The following is a 16,305-nucleotide window of genomic DNA, read 5'->3' as shown; positions in this document are numbered from 1 at the left end:
TCTTCTCCAATTTTTCACTGAAGAATCAGCATGTCCAAAAAAAAAATTCTATTTCAATAGTTTTACAGTGAAATGCTAAAATATGAGTTGAAAAATAAAATCAAAAGTTGTTTCGTAAAGTTCAACATACCATATGAGTAAAATTTGCTTATCTAAATAAATGATTATTCAAATAATAATAATGATTATGAAAAAGAAAGTGAACAAAACGAAATACTTATAGAAAATATCGTCAAACTCCAGTGTTTGACCTGAGCAAAAAAAAAAAAATAGTGCAATAGGTGTAAAACAACATATAAGTAAACAAAAATGAACAAAAAATGCACGCTGGCGAATGAGAGTTGGGGGAGACGACTCAGAAAATTCACACAATCAATTTCACTGGATCCAAAAACTCACTGTTAACACCTGGTCACAAAAATTAAGAAAAAATACAGTAATAGGTGTGTAACAACATGTAGTAAATGAACATGAAAAAATAAAGCGTGCTGGCGAACGGGAGGTGGGGGAGACAACTTAGAAAATTCACATTGGGAATGTTCCGAGTCCTCTCAACACTTCCCCATTTGTCAACAAAATTTGTTTCCTTCATATTCATTTACTACACACTATTTTACACCTAGTACACTAGTTTTTATTTTTTATTTTTATGACCAGGTATTAACGTTGAGTTTTCGGATCCTGTGAGATTGATCGTGTGAAGTTTCTGAGTCCTCCTCCTGCTCTCCTTTTGCCAGCACACATTTTTTTTTCATATTCCTTTACTACATGTTGTTTTACACCTATTACACTATTTTTTCATTTTTGTGACTGGATTGTGTGAGTTATCCGAGTCTGCACCCTACCCCCACCCCCGTCACAAAAATTGAAAAACCAAATAGTGTACTAGGTGTAAAATAATGTGTAGTAAATGAATATGAAGAAAAAAATTTTGCTGACAAATGGGGAAGTGGTGAGAGGACTTAGAACACTCCAAATGTGAACTTTCCGAGTCCTCTCCCTTGCCCCCCCTTCTCCAGGGCACATTTTTTTTTCATATGTATTTACTACATGTTTTACACCTATTGCACTATTTATTTTTTATTTTGCTCCAGTGTTTGACCAAAGAGATTGCACAGAATTTGAGAAGTGTTTTGAATGTTTTGCAATGATGGCAGGTGAATCAAATGAACTGTAGTTTATTGAGGGATATGAATAATATGGCCACTTGCTTATCAGGAAATCTGAAAGTTTAATTTAACAAACATTTTTTTTGTCTTTTAAGTATCACCATTATAGGTATTTTATAACTGGTGAAATTAAGAAATCAACTTGTAAGTAGTCGAAACTCTCAAATCCATCACTGCGCACATGCATGCATGCACACACATATGCACACACAAACACACACACAAATTTGCATATCTATGTATTTATTTATGAATCTTTGGAGACAATCAAACCAAATTTTCATCATTTTGAGCCACTCAACCAATGATTATTTCTGCCAAATTTTATGAAGTGTTTTGAAAAGGGAAAAGAATTAACAACTTAATACAAGAAGATATTTAACACTTACAGTTATTTTGTCAATTTTAAAAGGAGAATTTCCACCAGAAACTGTCAGAGTATAACTAACATTCGCATGTATTCCTATATCTTTATCAGTAGTTGTTATTGTAGTAATTATGGTATTTACAGAAGTGTTTTCTGGTACAGGTAATATAGAGTCAAGGTTCTGAAATTCTGGGGCATTATCATTAAAATCTTCAACAACAACAAAAACTGTTGCTGTGGATGATAATGTTGGTAACAAGGAATCACTGGCCACAACATTAAATGTGATGTTTGGATTTTCTTCACGATCCAGCTCTGCTTTTAATGAAATTTCACCTGAAAATTGAAAAAATTTACAATAGACAAAAATGCCATTTTATAGACAAAAATAAAATACTTTAATTTTCTGAGTACTTAATTACAAATGTTAACCAAGCCAACAGTCATACTGAATAGAAGTACTTATTTCTTCATATGATTCCTTGAAGAATTAAGTAACTCTAAATAATAGTTCAATTTGTTAAATATAAAAGTCAAATCTCCTTCAAATCATAACCTGTAGTCTTGAAAAACTGGACATGTTATATAATGCATACCAATGCTCAGGAGAAAGAGAAGATGGTCATTGCTGGAATACCTTTAATCATTGGTCTGCTCAATTTAAAGATGATCTGAAGTTAAACAACACCAATTGCCCCCTCCTAGTAAATTCTTCAGCTATCTTCAGCCTGGAAATATATGTTCTTGAGCAGGACAAACCAAAGCAGACAGTTGCTACACTGGCTTTTCATCGATCAGTAGGATAAACCACAACAGACATTTCATTATGTAACCAAGCAGAATGTTTACTTCCTTCTTTCATTTAGCTATTGGAAATAAATACCAGATCATCTAATAATTGAAATTTCTATTTTATTTGCTTGGACAGAGAATTTGTTGGCGCAGAGAATTTTACACTTGGAAAACCCCCATAAGACTGGTGAGATTGATGCCATGAATGATCCATTGAAGGCCAGCATTACAGGAAAGACAAAAAACAAGGAGAAGAGTCCAAAGAGTGGAGAAAAGGGTAGCAGAGACAGCATGGCTGAGAACCAAAGGCTGGAAAGGGTCCATTAGTGATGGAGTGTCAATCAGCTAAATGATCTTTCTCTGGATGCAATCCAGCATATCAGTATGCATAGCAGTATCACTGTCCAATGTGAGAGCAATATCCCATGGTGGACCTCATTTGCACCTTGTAGATGGTTGACTTGTATCATATTATCAACTGTTTCAAGCATCACTACTCAAAAGTCCATTTAAGGCATACAGACATTTACAATTACCCAGTAAAACAATATCAACAGTAACAGCAATTGAAATTTCATAAAGTAAAACATACTAAAAATCGCTTTTAATTGCTTTGAAACTAGAAAAACAGTAATTAAAAGAAATTAAAAGAAAATATATATGTACCAGTTTTATTGTTAATGCCAAACTTGTTAGAACTGTCAAGAACTTCATATGTTACAAAGTCATTTTTGTCATCATCAGTGGCTGTAAGTGTTGCAATAATGCTTCCGACAGGATAGTTTTCAACCAAATTTAGTAATGTAAAATTTTCTCTAAAAACTGGGTAACAATCATTTATATCCTTGACTGTAATTGTCAAAAATCCTGAGGAAAGAAAAAGAGAGTACTTTGCGATTAATTTAGAAATTATCATTTTCTCCAATAGTTCATTGAATAATTAATTCAGTAAAGGATTTAAAGTTTATCAAATATTCCTACTATATTTTATGCTCTATTTTATAACTGTAAATATGAAAGAGAAAAGATTATTGAACAAATGTTGAATTTTTTTTTTATGTGTCAGTTACGAGAAAAGACAATTTTATGAATGTAAGATTATCGTTTTGGAATTGTTAGTTGATTTGATGATGCTATTTACTTCAATGATGCAAATATATCCCTAGCTTGAATATTGTATGCTCATTTTAACAAGAACTGCATAAAAGTTTCATTACTATGAGCTTAAAAATGAAAAGACAAGTGTTGAAATTATAAGCTTATTTTTTAAATTTAAAATAGGTGTTGCAGAAACATTTTTTATTTGATTAAGGAGAAAGGGACAGTGGGACAGTAAAAGATAATTTGCAGTAGATGAGAATGAGCTAATTTTTACAATAAATTATAGAGTAACTATAAACTTCTGTAACATACCCTAAAAAGTTGAGTTTGCCATTGAACTTAGATAATATTCATAGGAATCTCCATTAATTGGTTTACAAATTCTATATTACAAGTCAAAATTTAATGTTATTTTGTCATTACACTTTTGCATATTTATTCTAAACGATGATGATGATGATGATGATGATTCTGGTGTTTACTATTTATTTATTTGCACTTTTATATGCTGTATTTACCAAAACCTTTTGATTTTTTTTATTTCTTTTCCATAAGAAAATGTTTTGTGATGTGATACTAAATATTTAATGACCAAGGCACCACCTATTCAGATAGCAGAAATTAAGCAAATGTGTTCTCTTGCACTAGGTTAGAGGTAATAAGTCAAGCAAGCAACTGGACAAAATGGCTAAAGAAAGATGATGACGGCGACGACGACGAGAAGAAGAAGCAGCAGCAGCAGCAGCAGCACAGAAAAAGCTAAGTGCATGAAAACCCGTGCTAAAACTGCTGCCTTAGATATTCTGAATGATAAATGGCAAGAAAAACCTCTCAATGGCAAATACCCAAAGAGAGCAAATAATGCAGATATTGACAAAGCTCTGACCCATCAATGGCTAATGGCCTCTGTCTTAAAATCTGAAACAGAAGGGTTTATCATAGCAGCTCAAAATCAATGCCTACCTACAAGGAACTACCAAGCCAACATATTAAAGAACGGCAGTAGCCCAACATGTCGTGTATGTCAACAACAAAATGAAACCATTGATCATGTTGTCTCCAAGTGCAGTCTTCTTGCACCTACAGAGTATCTCAACAAGCATGATAGAGCTGCACAATATATTCACTGGGTAATTTGCAAAAGCCTGGACTTGCCCCATGATAAAAACTGGTGGGAACACAAACCACCTCCAGTGCTTGAAAATGACCACATCTCACTCCTCTGGAACTTCACCATTCAAACTGACAGAAAGATAGATGCGAATAGGTCAGACATCATAGTAAAAGACTTCAGACATAGTAAAAGACTTCATTGATATGACTGTCCCAATCAATATAAACATATCTGTCAAGACCTACCAGAAACTGAGCAAATATAAAGATCTGGAAATAGAAATCAGCAAAATGTGGAACCTGAAGACTAAAACAATACCTGTTGTCATAGGTGCCCTGGGAATGATAGCAAAAGGGGCTGATTGCTCCCTAACTCAGATAACAGGAAACCCAAAAATGGCAGAATTTCAAAAGATAGTGCTCATGGGAACTGCTTATATCCTACGCAAAATACCTTCTATGTAATCTCAAGTTTTAAAACAAACATAATTTTTGTATGGTTTTTTAGACATTCACTAGTACAACACTAAGTACAAAACCAAATATATGGTATCCTAGGCATAACACCAACACGAACTTCCAACTAGTCTCTTGAGGTCTCTGGGTGAGACTTGGAGCCAGCTTGTGCAAATGTAAAACAAAAGTCAAACATAGAATAATAATAATAATATAATAATAATAATAATAATAATAATAATAATAATAATAATAATTACCAGCCAATGTACTACAGAAGGAATATAAAAGACACCACGACAATATAGCCAGGCTTGTCCATTGGACACTTTGCAACAAGCATGAACTTGACAAAGCAAAAATAGAAGTGCAAAGATCCTATGGGATTTTATGATTCAGTGCGACCATGAGATTGAGAATAGGAAGCTGGACATAGTCTTAATTGAGAAAGAAAACAAACTATGCTGGATCATAGATATAGCATGCCCAGCTGACAACAAGGTATGTGATAAGGAAGAAAGAAAAGTCGAGAGATATGACAGGTTAGCTTGGGAAGTTAAATAGTTGTGGTCAATGAAAAAGGTAGCAGTAGTACCAATAATTGTCAGAGCCCTGGGAACAGTAAGTAAAAATCTCGAGAAGTACGTGGAACAAATAGGGGCTGCAATAAGGGTGGAGCACTTGCAGAAAACAGCACTGCTTGGAACCGCTAGAATACTCCGGAAGGTGCTCAAAAAATAAGGTGGTACTTTAGTTCACTGGTAGTGAACAGCTGACACTGTAGTACATCTCCAGCATTAGAAGCTGTGCAAAGGCAACAATAACAACCACAACAATGATAATAATAATAATAATAATAATAATAATAATAATAATAATATAATAACAATAATAATAATAATAACAATAATAATAATAATAATTTGGATAAAAACAAGTTAGCAAATGTTAGGAGGGATATCTTCAGAAATAAAAGACACAATCAAGCATGCAGTGGAAAATGACCAAAATATAAGACAGGAAGGAAATGAAGAACCTGATGAAAAGAGCAACTCTCCACAAGTCTCAATTGCAAGACTGCCATCAGTCCAGAACACACAAATGTCTGGAGAAATAAACTGTAATGAACCTAATAAAGATAGCAAGGATAGTGGTAAAGAAACAATATTTGAAGACTATACATTTGCTGAAGAACATAGAGAGTCTATGATAGAAATGAAGCAGAAAATCTTGAATAAGCATGAGTTGTAAGGCATGCCAATATGCATGATAGAGAACCACTTCATAAGCTCTCAAATACAATCCAAAATAGAAAACAAATTAAAATTGGAAGCTATGTAACAAAGGAAATTATACAAAAACTAGATCTCACTGAATTAAATGAATTATGTACGCAACTGCTAAGACAAGTGAAACCAGTTATATGCCTCTGAAAAAAAACAAAGAAATATAAACCTAAGAAGAATTCTAAACTGGAAAAGTAAAATTGAAAAAGAGATTGAAATAATGAGAGGTGAAATATCAATATTGAATGAACTAATCTGTGGAAATGATGAAAAAACCAGAAAAGGAAGAAAGATGAAGAGAAAACAGATTCTCACCGAGAAAAGAACTTCTTTCAGTAAAAGAAACACTGCAACTAAAAGTCCAAGCAAAAGTTCAAAGAATACTAAAATTTGAGAAGAGAAACATATTTTTCAAGTAAAATAAGCTGTTCACATCCAATGCAAAAACATTCTACAGAGAAAATAACCATTGAAGACTCTGCTACCATGAAAGAAGTTGAAAAAAGACATGGAAAAATATCTGGAGTAATGAAAAAACTTACAATGAAAATGCAGACTGGATTAGATGTACAGAAGGATCATACTAAAACTTACCAGAATAAGCATGGGAAGGCATCACTATAGCAGGCCTAAAGATGACACTCACAAAAGCTCATAAGTGGAAATCCCCTGGTAATGATAGGATACAAAATTTCTGGTTTGCCTTGCTTCCATGCACACATGAAAAGTTAGTCCAGGTATTCAATGAAATTATTAGAGATCCTATGAAAACACCTGACTGGTTAACAAGAGGTATTACTAATCTACTCCCAAAGAATAATGAAGCCAAATTTCCCCAAAACTATCAGCCCATAACATGTCTGGCTACCATGTATTAAATTTTAAAATCCATCCTCATGAAGAAAACATATGAATGTATGGAACAGAGCGATATTTTCCCCACTGAACAAAAAGGATGTCGATGAGGCTCATATGGATGCAAAGAGGTTTTGTCAACCGTTATGGATGAAAAATCTGATAACATTTTGAAGAAGATCCCACTTAGTAATAACATGATTTCTCGACACATTGATGAAATGGCCAACGATGTCAAACATCAGCTCGTTAATATTTTCCAGCATTCTGAACTTTATATACAAGTAGATGAGTCAACTGTTGTGGACAATCGATGTTTGACGATGGTATATGTCCAGTATTTCAGTGAAGACCTTCAGCCTTGTGAGGAAATGCTGTTCACAGAGAAACTGCCGCTTGATTCAAAAGGTGTAACTATTATTCACATTCTCAAGTCTTTGTTTTTGAATGTAGTATCCCACTCAGTAATATTCTTGCCTGTGCATCTGATTGAGCCCCTTTGATGGTAGGAAGATACAAAAGTTTTTCATCTTTCTTAAAGCATAAAATTTCTTATCAGGTATTAACTGTTCATTGCTTGGCACACAAGCAGCATTTAGTGGCAAAAGATATAAACAGTAGATTGAATGATGTGCTTCAGTTAGTTATCAAGACTGTAAATAAATTGAAATCCAGTCCCTTGTCTGATCAAATTTTCCATCAACTCTGTCTGAGAAATTATGAGGACTATACTAAACTCTTATACCATACTGAAGTGCAGTGGCTGTCAAAAGGAAAATGTGTTTCATATAATCATATCTTTCTTTGAAGATATTCCAATATCTGCTTCATTGATGGTTGCAAGATGCGATATCTTTTTTCTTTGTGATATAGTCCCGAATAAGTTATTGCAAGGAAACAGAAAAACTCTCGTTGATTGTAAATCATTTATCACTAACTTCATTTTGAAATTGGTGCTGTATGAGGCTAACATTTGAAATTGGTGCTGTATAAGACTAACATTTCAAACTGTCAATTCCCTCAATTTCCACAACTTGATTCTTTAAAAGATGAATTGGTTGATGAGGATTTAACTACATATTGCAAATTGCAAATATTTACAATCATTGCATGATGGCATGGTGGAGCGATTTCAAGATGTTATTGTGCTGAATATTCCAAATTGGTATAGTAATCTGTTTAGGGTCATGCAGTTGATTGCAAGAACAATTATTTTTGCATCAGTAGTTCTGATCAATGGTTCATTTGGAGAAAATAAAAATCAGTGTAAAAGAAAGCACAAGTTTACTGAAGTTAATCTGCCTGCATAATATAGAGTTAACATTAGAATTTTATTCACACTAATGGCAAAACTAAACCTACAATAAGGGGAATTTGTAAACAACGGCATATTTAATTCAAACGGCACTAACCGAGCAATAAGTCTACAATATAGCGTGTGTGTCAAATGATACGGGGGGGGGGGGTCCTAGGGGATCTGGTATTAGGGAGGGTTGTGTCAGGGTTCTTTTTAAACAGGTGGGCGATGGAGCATTTTTTGGCCAATAAGTTGGTGATATTGTAATTTGGCATGAAAAGTTTGGGAAACACTGATCTATACAGACAAGTGACTGAAAGTACTGTACAAGACTTGAATGATGAAGAGAAGGAGATTTTAGAAATGTTGTGGGGTAAAATGACTGATGGGAACAATGAAGAACCATCAAATATAAGACATATGGACAGAAAATGAGTTAGAAAAACCACAGGCAATGTTAATGATGTTTTAAGCTTCATTAAAGCAGAAAACATCAGTTAAACAAACCAGTTAATTATAGCTGCTGTTATTGTCATAGCTAAGATAGGTTGCAAGTGAAAAACTGAAGATATAAAAGCAAATGAAAGAAAGAGCCAAACTGGAGGAAGAGAATACGAATGAAGCTGGAAAAGACATGGAATGAACTGGGGTAACTAAATAGGATAATGAGAGGTGAGCTCAAGAATAAGGTCATAATCAGAAAATTAAATAAACAGTACAGGTTAAAAGAAAGGGGAAAACAAACGGTACGTGAAGAATTGATACAAAAGGTGACAGCATTAAAGGCCAATTTAAAAAGGTATGATGCAAAATGCAAAGGTCCTGAACAGAACAGATTGTTTCAATCAAATAGAAGGTGTCTATTTGAGGAAATAGAGAGAAGCCAACACCAAGAACGGATCCCAAATGCAGAAGGAAGTAAAGAATTTTAGGGAAGGCTGTGGAGCAGGCCAGTGAGACATAAAGAAAGTGCTTTCTTTATGTCTCGCTGGTCAGATAAATCATATCCTTTTCATGGATGATATAAAGGTTAATGCAAAAAATGAGAAACAGCTTGAAAGCCCTGTACATAATATCCACATTGTCTTAAATGACATAGGTATGGAGTTAGAGACAGAAAAGTGCACTATATTGAAAATGAAACAAGGAAGATTTGAAATAAGTGAAGAAATCGTAATGCCAAATGGGCAAATAATGAGAGTGGTTGAGAAAGGACAGTGGTATAAATACTTGGGAATATTGGAAGCAGATGAGATAAAAAATGAAGAAATTAAGCAAATTATCAGTAGAGAGTATCCAAGGAAAGTCAGAAAACTTGAAACTTTACGAAAACAAAAGGACATCAGAATTAATCTATATACAGTGAGACGAAAGTTTTTAAAAATTGGAAAGGACCAGGCCCTGGTGGAGTACAAGGCTATTGGCTGAAGAATTTTACACAGTTGCGTGAAAGAATCGCTGACCAACTGGATGACAAGTGACGAAGGTTGCTATACCTTGAAAGGGAACTTGGCATCCAATTTTTTCATCTATAACCTGTCTGCCACTAATGCAGAAGCTTATGACGAGTGTTTTGGTGGAAGAGTTATACAGCCATCTGGAAAGTAACACTCTACTTCCAGAAGAACAGAAAGGATGCATGAAACAAAGTAGGCCAACAAAAAATCAATTATTAGTTGATGAAATGATAATTAGAAATTGTAGATGCAAATTGATAGGACTGAATGTAACATGGCTAGATTACAAAAAAGTGTATGACATGGTACCACACAGATAAATAAGACAACGAGCATGTTTAGAATAGCAAAAAAACATGGAGAAAATGCTTAATGAAAGCATGAAACATTGGAATACTGAAGTGAACAGAGAAAAACAGAAACTCAGAAAAGTGAACATCAGATGTGGAATATTCTAAGGTGATAGTTTGTCTCCATTGCTATTTGTACTGGCCATGACACAGTTCACTATGAAACAAGAAAAAGTTAAAATTGCTTATGATTTGGGAAAAGAAAATGGTCAGATAAATCATATCCTTTTCATGGATGATATAAAGGTTTATGCAAAAAATGAGAAACAGCTTGAAAGCCTTGGACATAATATCCACATTTTCTTAAATGACGTAGGTATGGAGTTTGAGATAGAAAAGTGTGCTATACTGAAAATGAAACAAGGAAGATTTGAAAGAAGCAAGGAAATTGTAATGCCAATTGGGCAAACAATGAGACTGGTTGAGAAAGGATAGTGGTATAAGTACTTGGGAATATTGGAAGCAGATGAGATAAAAAATGAAGAAATTAATCAGGTTATCAGTAAAGAGTATACAAGGAAAGTCAGAAAATTATTGCAGTCAAAGCTGAATTCCAAAAATATCATTGAAGCAAAAAATTCAAGAGCAATACCCTTCATCAGACATGGACTTGGAGTAATAGACTGGACCAAAAATGAAATAAAGAAACTTAACAGAAAAACTAGGAAGTTGTTGATGATGTATGGAGCCCACCATCCAAAAGCTGATATCAACCAGCTATATTTGAGGAGAGACCAGGGTGGGAGAGGCTTAATAGCAGTAAAAGAATGTGTACAGATGGAAAGAAAAAGTCTAGTAGAGTATTTACACAGCAGCACAGAAAAACTACTACAAGTAGTTAAGAAAGAACAGGTGATGAAGCACATAATAGGAGAAAAGGACAAGAATGAAGTACAAAGAGAGCACATCAAACAGATTAAAGAGAAACCTCAGCATGGACAATTTTGGAGAGCCACTGAAGATGTATGCAGAACCTGGGCTTGGTTAAAAATTAGGCAAGTAAAAAAAGAAACATAGAGCCAAGGTGCAGCAGTCCAAGATCAAGTGATAAAAACAAACAACTTGAGAAAAAATATATATGGAGAGAATATGTCAGAAAATGTAGAGCCTGTGGAACATGGAATGATACAGTGGCACACACTGTGACAGAATACCATAAGATGTCATAGGAAGAATATAATAAATGTAGGCACGACCAGGTTGTAAAAGTTTTACACTGGAAACTATGCCAGAAATGGGGATTTAAAGTTGGAAACACACAGTACAATCATCGAGTCAAAAGAGTACTAGAGTTGGAGAAATCTAAGATTGTGTGGGACTTTCAAATTCAAACGGACAAGAAATTAGAAAACAACAGACCAGATATTACAATTATAGATAAGGAAAAGCAAAGTTGATTACTTATTGACCTATCATACCCATTTCATTCCAGGATTGTAAAGAAAGAAGAAAAACAAAAACAAATACAATCACCTAAATTTTGAAATAGGAAGAATTTGAAGCATGTGAATAGTAAAAGTTGTGCCTATAATAATTGGTGCATTGGGAACAGTAAGCCAAGATATAGACAAATGGCTGAGGGAGATTGAAATAGAATGCCCAGTAGAGCTCCTTAGGAACAGCACGGATTATCAAAAGGGTCCTAAGCACTTGAAAGACAGCTGAAAACTTGTGCATACCTAAGGTTACAGTAGTAACCTGCTATCTACATAATCCCTTCCAAGAATAAGACCGAACATGAGCTAAAGCAAAATAATAAAAATAATAATATAGCCTGCTGGCTGTGGATAGCTGATACTTTCCATCATACTTGGCAAAAGAAACTGAGAGTTTTTATCAAATAATAATAATAATAATAATAATAATGCCCTGATGCAGTACAAGGCACTGGCTCTCATGGCTTCTGATTTTAACTGATCGAAAGTGTTATCATGTACATGCTTTGTCTTGGTATAAAAGATGGGCCACAGTAAATATTCTGCTCAATACCACAGACTTACTTGTCATTTATTTGACCTTAACCAGTTGAGAATGTCCCTTAGTGGCTGATGTTATGTACATCTGTGATCGCAAACAGAAGTAGTGGGGTAGCATCATAACCATATGTTGAGAGAAATTCTTTATGGTTTCAATAATTAATGTCTGGAAAAAAGAGAGTTTTGTTTGGCATCCTTAAGCAAACCTTATTCAGAGACCTTTTAAGCAGTATGGGCTACTTGACCTGAAGAAAATTTTAACTGGGCCCCATCTGCAAGGTTATGCATAGTTTACCTTGATATGAGATCACCATGTTGTGCACATATGGTTGTAATGCATGTGCCAGGTCTATCCTTATCAGACGGGTAGTCATGATGGATATATAAGACTTTGTATATTTGTACCCCAATGTCACTTTGATGGCATGCACTGCTCTCTCACTAAATAAAAATAATAATAATAATCTTTTCTATTACAGACACAAGACCTGAAATCTGGGGGAGTGGGTAGTCAATTACATCAACCCCAGCGCTCAACTAGTACTTATTTTATCGACCTGGAATGAAGGATGAAAGTCAAAGTTGACTTTGGCAGAATTTGAACTCAATGTAAGGATGGATGAAATGCCGCTAAGCATTTTACCCAGCATGCTAATGATTCTACCAGCTCACCACCTTAATAAAAATAATAAGTCCTTTCTACTGAAGGCACAAGGCCTGAAATTTGTGGGAAGGGTATTAGTCATTTCATTGATACTTAATTTATCAACCTCAAAAGGATGAAAGGAAAATCAACCTTGGTGGAATTTGAACTCATAACACAATGACAGATGAAGTGCTGGTAAGCATTTTATCTGGCATAGTAACATTTCTGCCAACTTGCCACCTTAATAACAATGGCTGTTCATCATCATTTAATGTCTGCTGTCCATGCTGACATCGGCTGGACAGCTTGACCAGGCTGGCACACTGGAAGACTGTACCAGATTCCAGTCTGATTTGGCATGGTTTTCTGTGGCTAGATTTCCTTCTTAACGCCAACCACACTGCGACTATAAAGGGTGCTTTTACATGCCACCAGCATAGGTGCCATTTGCATGACACCAGGGTGCTCATAATTGCAAAAACCTTCCTTGGAGTGGAATGTACCCCACAGCATAGGTTATTCATTAGTGAAGTCAAGCTACTGGCACAAAAAAATCCAAGAAGCAAGCCAGTTTGGAAAAGAAGGATATGGAAGCTTTGAATAGTCCTTTGAATAGTCAGAGATTTAGATATGTTCTAACTTAAGCATTTAATGAGAAGGAAGAGGGTTACAGTCTTGTAACATAGAAGGTAACTGGAAGTTCCTACAGGACAACTTGCTGAGAGACACAGACCAAATTTGTGGCTGATGCAAAGTCCCAATCAGGCCTAGGATGATGTGGTGGTATTACAGTGTAGTTGACAGGACAATTAGAGCAAAGAAACATGCTTGGAAGGACTTGAAGGGTGGCTGTAACAAAGAGATATATCAAGCAGCTAGAGAGGAAGCTAGGAAGCAGGTATACTTAACCAGAGGTGAGGCAGAAAAGAAGTTTTCTGAAGTTCTGCAGTGTAAGGACCAGTGGCTTGAAGTATTTCAGTTTGCAAGACAGTGTACCACATAAAACTGTAATGGTGTTAGAGAGAAGTGCATGGGGGATAGTTCACTTGAAGTTAGTGGCTCTGCAAAGAAAGAGGCTTGGAAGTCCCACTATGAAAGGCTGCTAAATGGAGAGAACTCATGGTAGAAGGAGAGTCTGCCTTCTGTGGATTCAAGAGAGGGACCAGCAATCCAAATAGACAGTAGCTTGGTAGATAAAGCCATTAAGAATATGCAGACTAGGCCCATTAGAAATCACTGCTGAGATGCTTAAAAAATCTGGCAGTGTGGGTTATGGTCTAGTTACTTGTATAGTTAATCAGGTTGAATATGAGGGAGTCATACCCCTTGACTAGTGGAGCAGCATCATAGTCAACAGCTACAAAGGTAAAGGTGACCTTAGGTAGAAATAATTACAGAGGTATCAAATTGTTGGATCAAGCTGTGAAAATTACAGAGAGGGTCATAGCCCAACCAATTATGATGAGAGTTAGCCTTAATGAGATGCAGTTTGGTTTTGTGTCAGGGAGAAGCACCACTGATGTTATATTTCTGGTAAGGCAGCTGAAAAATCTCTGTCCTTGACTTTTGTTGACATGGATAAAGCCTTCAACAGGGTCCCCAACACACTTATCTGTGATAAGCAAGAGGTTGGTGAGAGCTGTACAAGTAGTAGATAGCTTCTGTTATCTATCTGAGAGCATTGTTGCTAGAATAAGAATAGGCTGGGCAAAGTTTAGAGAGTTTCTACTTCTGTTGGTAACAAAGGGTCTCTTGCTCAGAGTGAAAGGTAGACAGTATGGTGCCTGTGTGCAAACAACTATGTTACATGGTAGCAAAACATGGGCTGTGACTGCCGAGGACATGTGTAGGCTTCAAACAAATGAAGCTAGTGTGCTTTGCTGAATGTGCAATGTCAGTGTACATGTATGACAGATTGTAAGCATCCCAAGAGAAAAGTTGGTCATAAGAGGCATCGGATGTGACGTGCAAGAGAGATGACTGTGCTGGTATGGGCAAAGACAGCTGAGTAAAAAAAGTATCGATTACAATAAAAAGTATCCATTACACTCTTGGAGTGGTTGGCATTAGGAAGGGCATCCAATCAAAGGAACCATGCTAACTCAGATTGGAACCTGGTGCAACTCTCGGGCTTACCAGTTTCAGTCAAACCCTCTAACCCATGCCAGCATAGAAAACAGACACTAAATGAATGAATGAATGAATGAATGAATGATGACGATGATGATGATGATGATGCCGCCGCCCTGATGCAGTACCAGGCAATGGCTCTCATGGCTGCTGGAAGTGTTATCATGTACCTTGTTTTGTCTTGGTATAAAAGATGGGCTACAGCAAATATTCTGCTCAATACCACAGATTTGCTTGTCAGTTGTTTGACCGTAACCAGTTGACCATGTCCCTTAGTGGCTGACGATATGTGCATTTCTGATCACAATCGTAAGTAGTGGGGGAGCATCAGAGCTGTGTGTTGAAAGGAATTCTTAGAGGTTTGAATAATTCACCTTTGGAAACATGGGTGGTTCATTCAACATCCTTAAACAATCCTTATTCAGGGACCTTTTGAGCGGGATGGGCTACTCAACCAGAAGAAAATTCTAACTGGGCCCCACCTGCAAGGTCATGCGCTGTTTATCTTGATATGAGATCACCATGTCGTGCACATATTGTTGTGATGCATGTGCCTGGTGTACCCTTATCAGACAGGTAGTCATGATGGGTATACTGGGCTTCATATATTTTATCCCAGTGTCACTTTGATGGCATGCACTGCTCTCTCACTCAATAATAATAATAATAATAATAATAATAATGAAAATGGCGTTCATCTTTGGGAATACCAACAATGTATGTATGATCAATGGAGAGAAAGAGAACTGTTTCAACTCACGGAACAGAGATTATGTGATCAAGCAAAAAACAGGTGAAATCTCTAATAAACCACAGGAAAGGAACAGTGATAGCTTGCTCGATGAGAGACATATAGATGGTTTGAAGAAGACAATAAAACTAATGATGAGAATAAAGGCAAGGCTACAGGAGAACAAAAGCAACATTATTTACAACCTTAAAAACGGTTGATTGGTGGAAAGTGAACCAAGAAACAAAAAATGTGAATGAAGTTCTGAAATACATCAGAACAAAAAACATAACAGAAACAAATAATTTGATCAAGGCAGCAAGTATTGTTGTAGCAGAAAATGTGGGTGTTGATGTCAAAAGGAAATATAATGGAAGAGACAAAAGAAAAGATCCATGGTGGAAAAGAAGAATACTGGCAGTGTTAGACATGCTCTCAAAGGGCATTTCTGTGTTACACCGAAAATAAAAGGGGGAGCTTAAAAGTGAACAAAAATACAGGGCATTGAACAAGAAGTATAATATTGAAAGAGAGGGCCAGAAAGTAGTAATGGAGGAACTGAAACAGCACCTCATTGCAA

General features: G+C 35.7%; 1 protein-coding gene across 1 annotated transcript in view; it reads right to left on the bottom strand.

Moving 5' to 3' along the window:
- The window catches only part of LOC115225134 (protocadherin Fat 4), a 549,120-nt gene that overhangs the window by 53,559 nt on the left and 479,256 nt on the right, over positions 1-16,305 (bottom strand). Inside the window, exons 31-32 of the mRNA XM_036500736.1 lie at positions 2,995-3,195; positions 1,559-1,872 (exon numbers count right to left, since the gene is read on the bottom strand). Of these exons, the coding sequence (XP_036356629.1) occupies positions 1,559-1,872; positions 2,995-3,195 (515 nt within the window). The remainder of the gene's footprint in view (positions 1-1,558; positions 1,873-2,994; positions 3,196-16,305) is intronic.

Source organism: Octopus sinensis, linkage group LG2, assembly GCF_006345805.1.
Source record: "Octopus sinensis linkage group LG2, ASM634580v1, whole genome shotgun sequence".
Lineage (NCBI taxonomy): Eukaryota > Metazoa > Mollusca > Cephalopoda > Octopoda > Octopodidae > Octopus > Octopus sinensis.
This window is presented reverse-complemented; position numbering and strand designations above follow the sequence as displayed.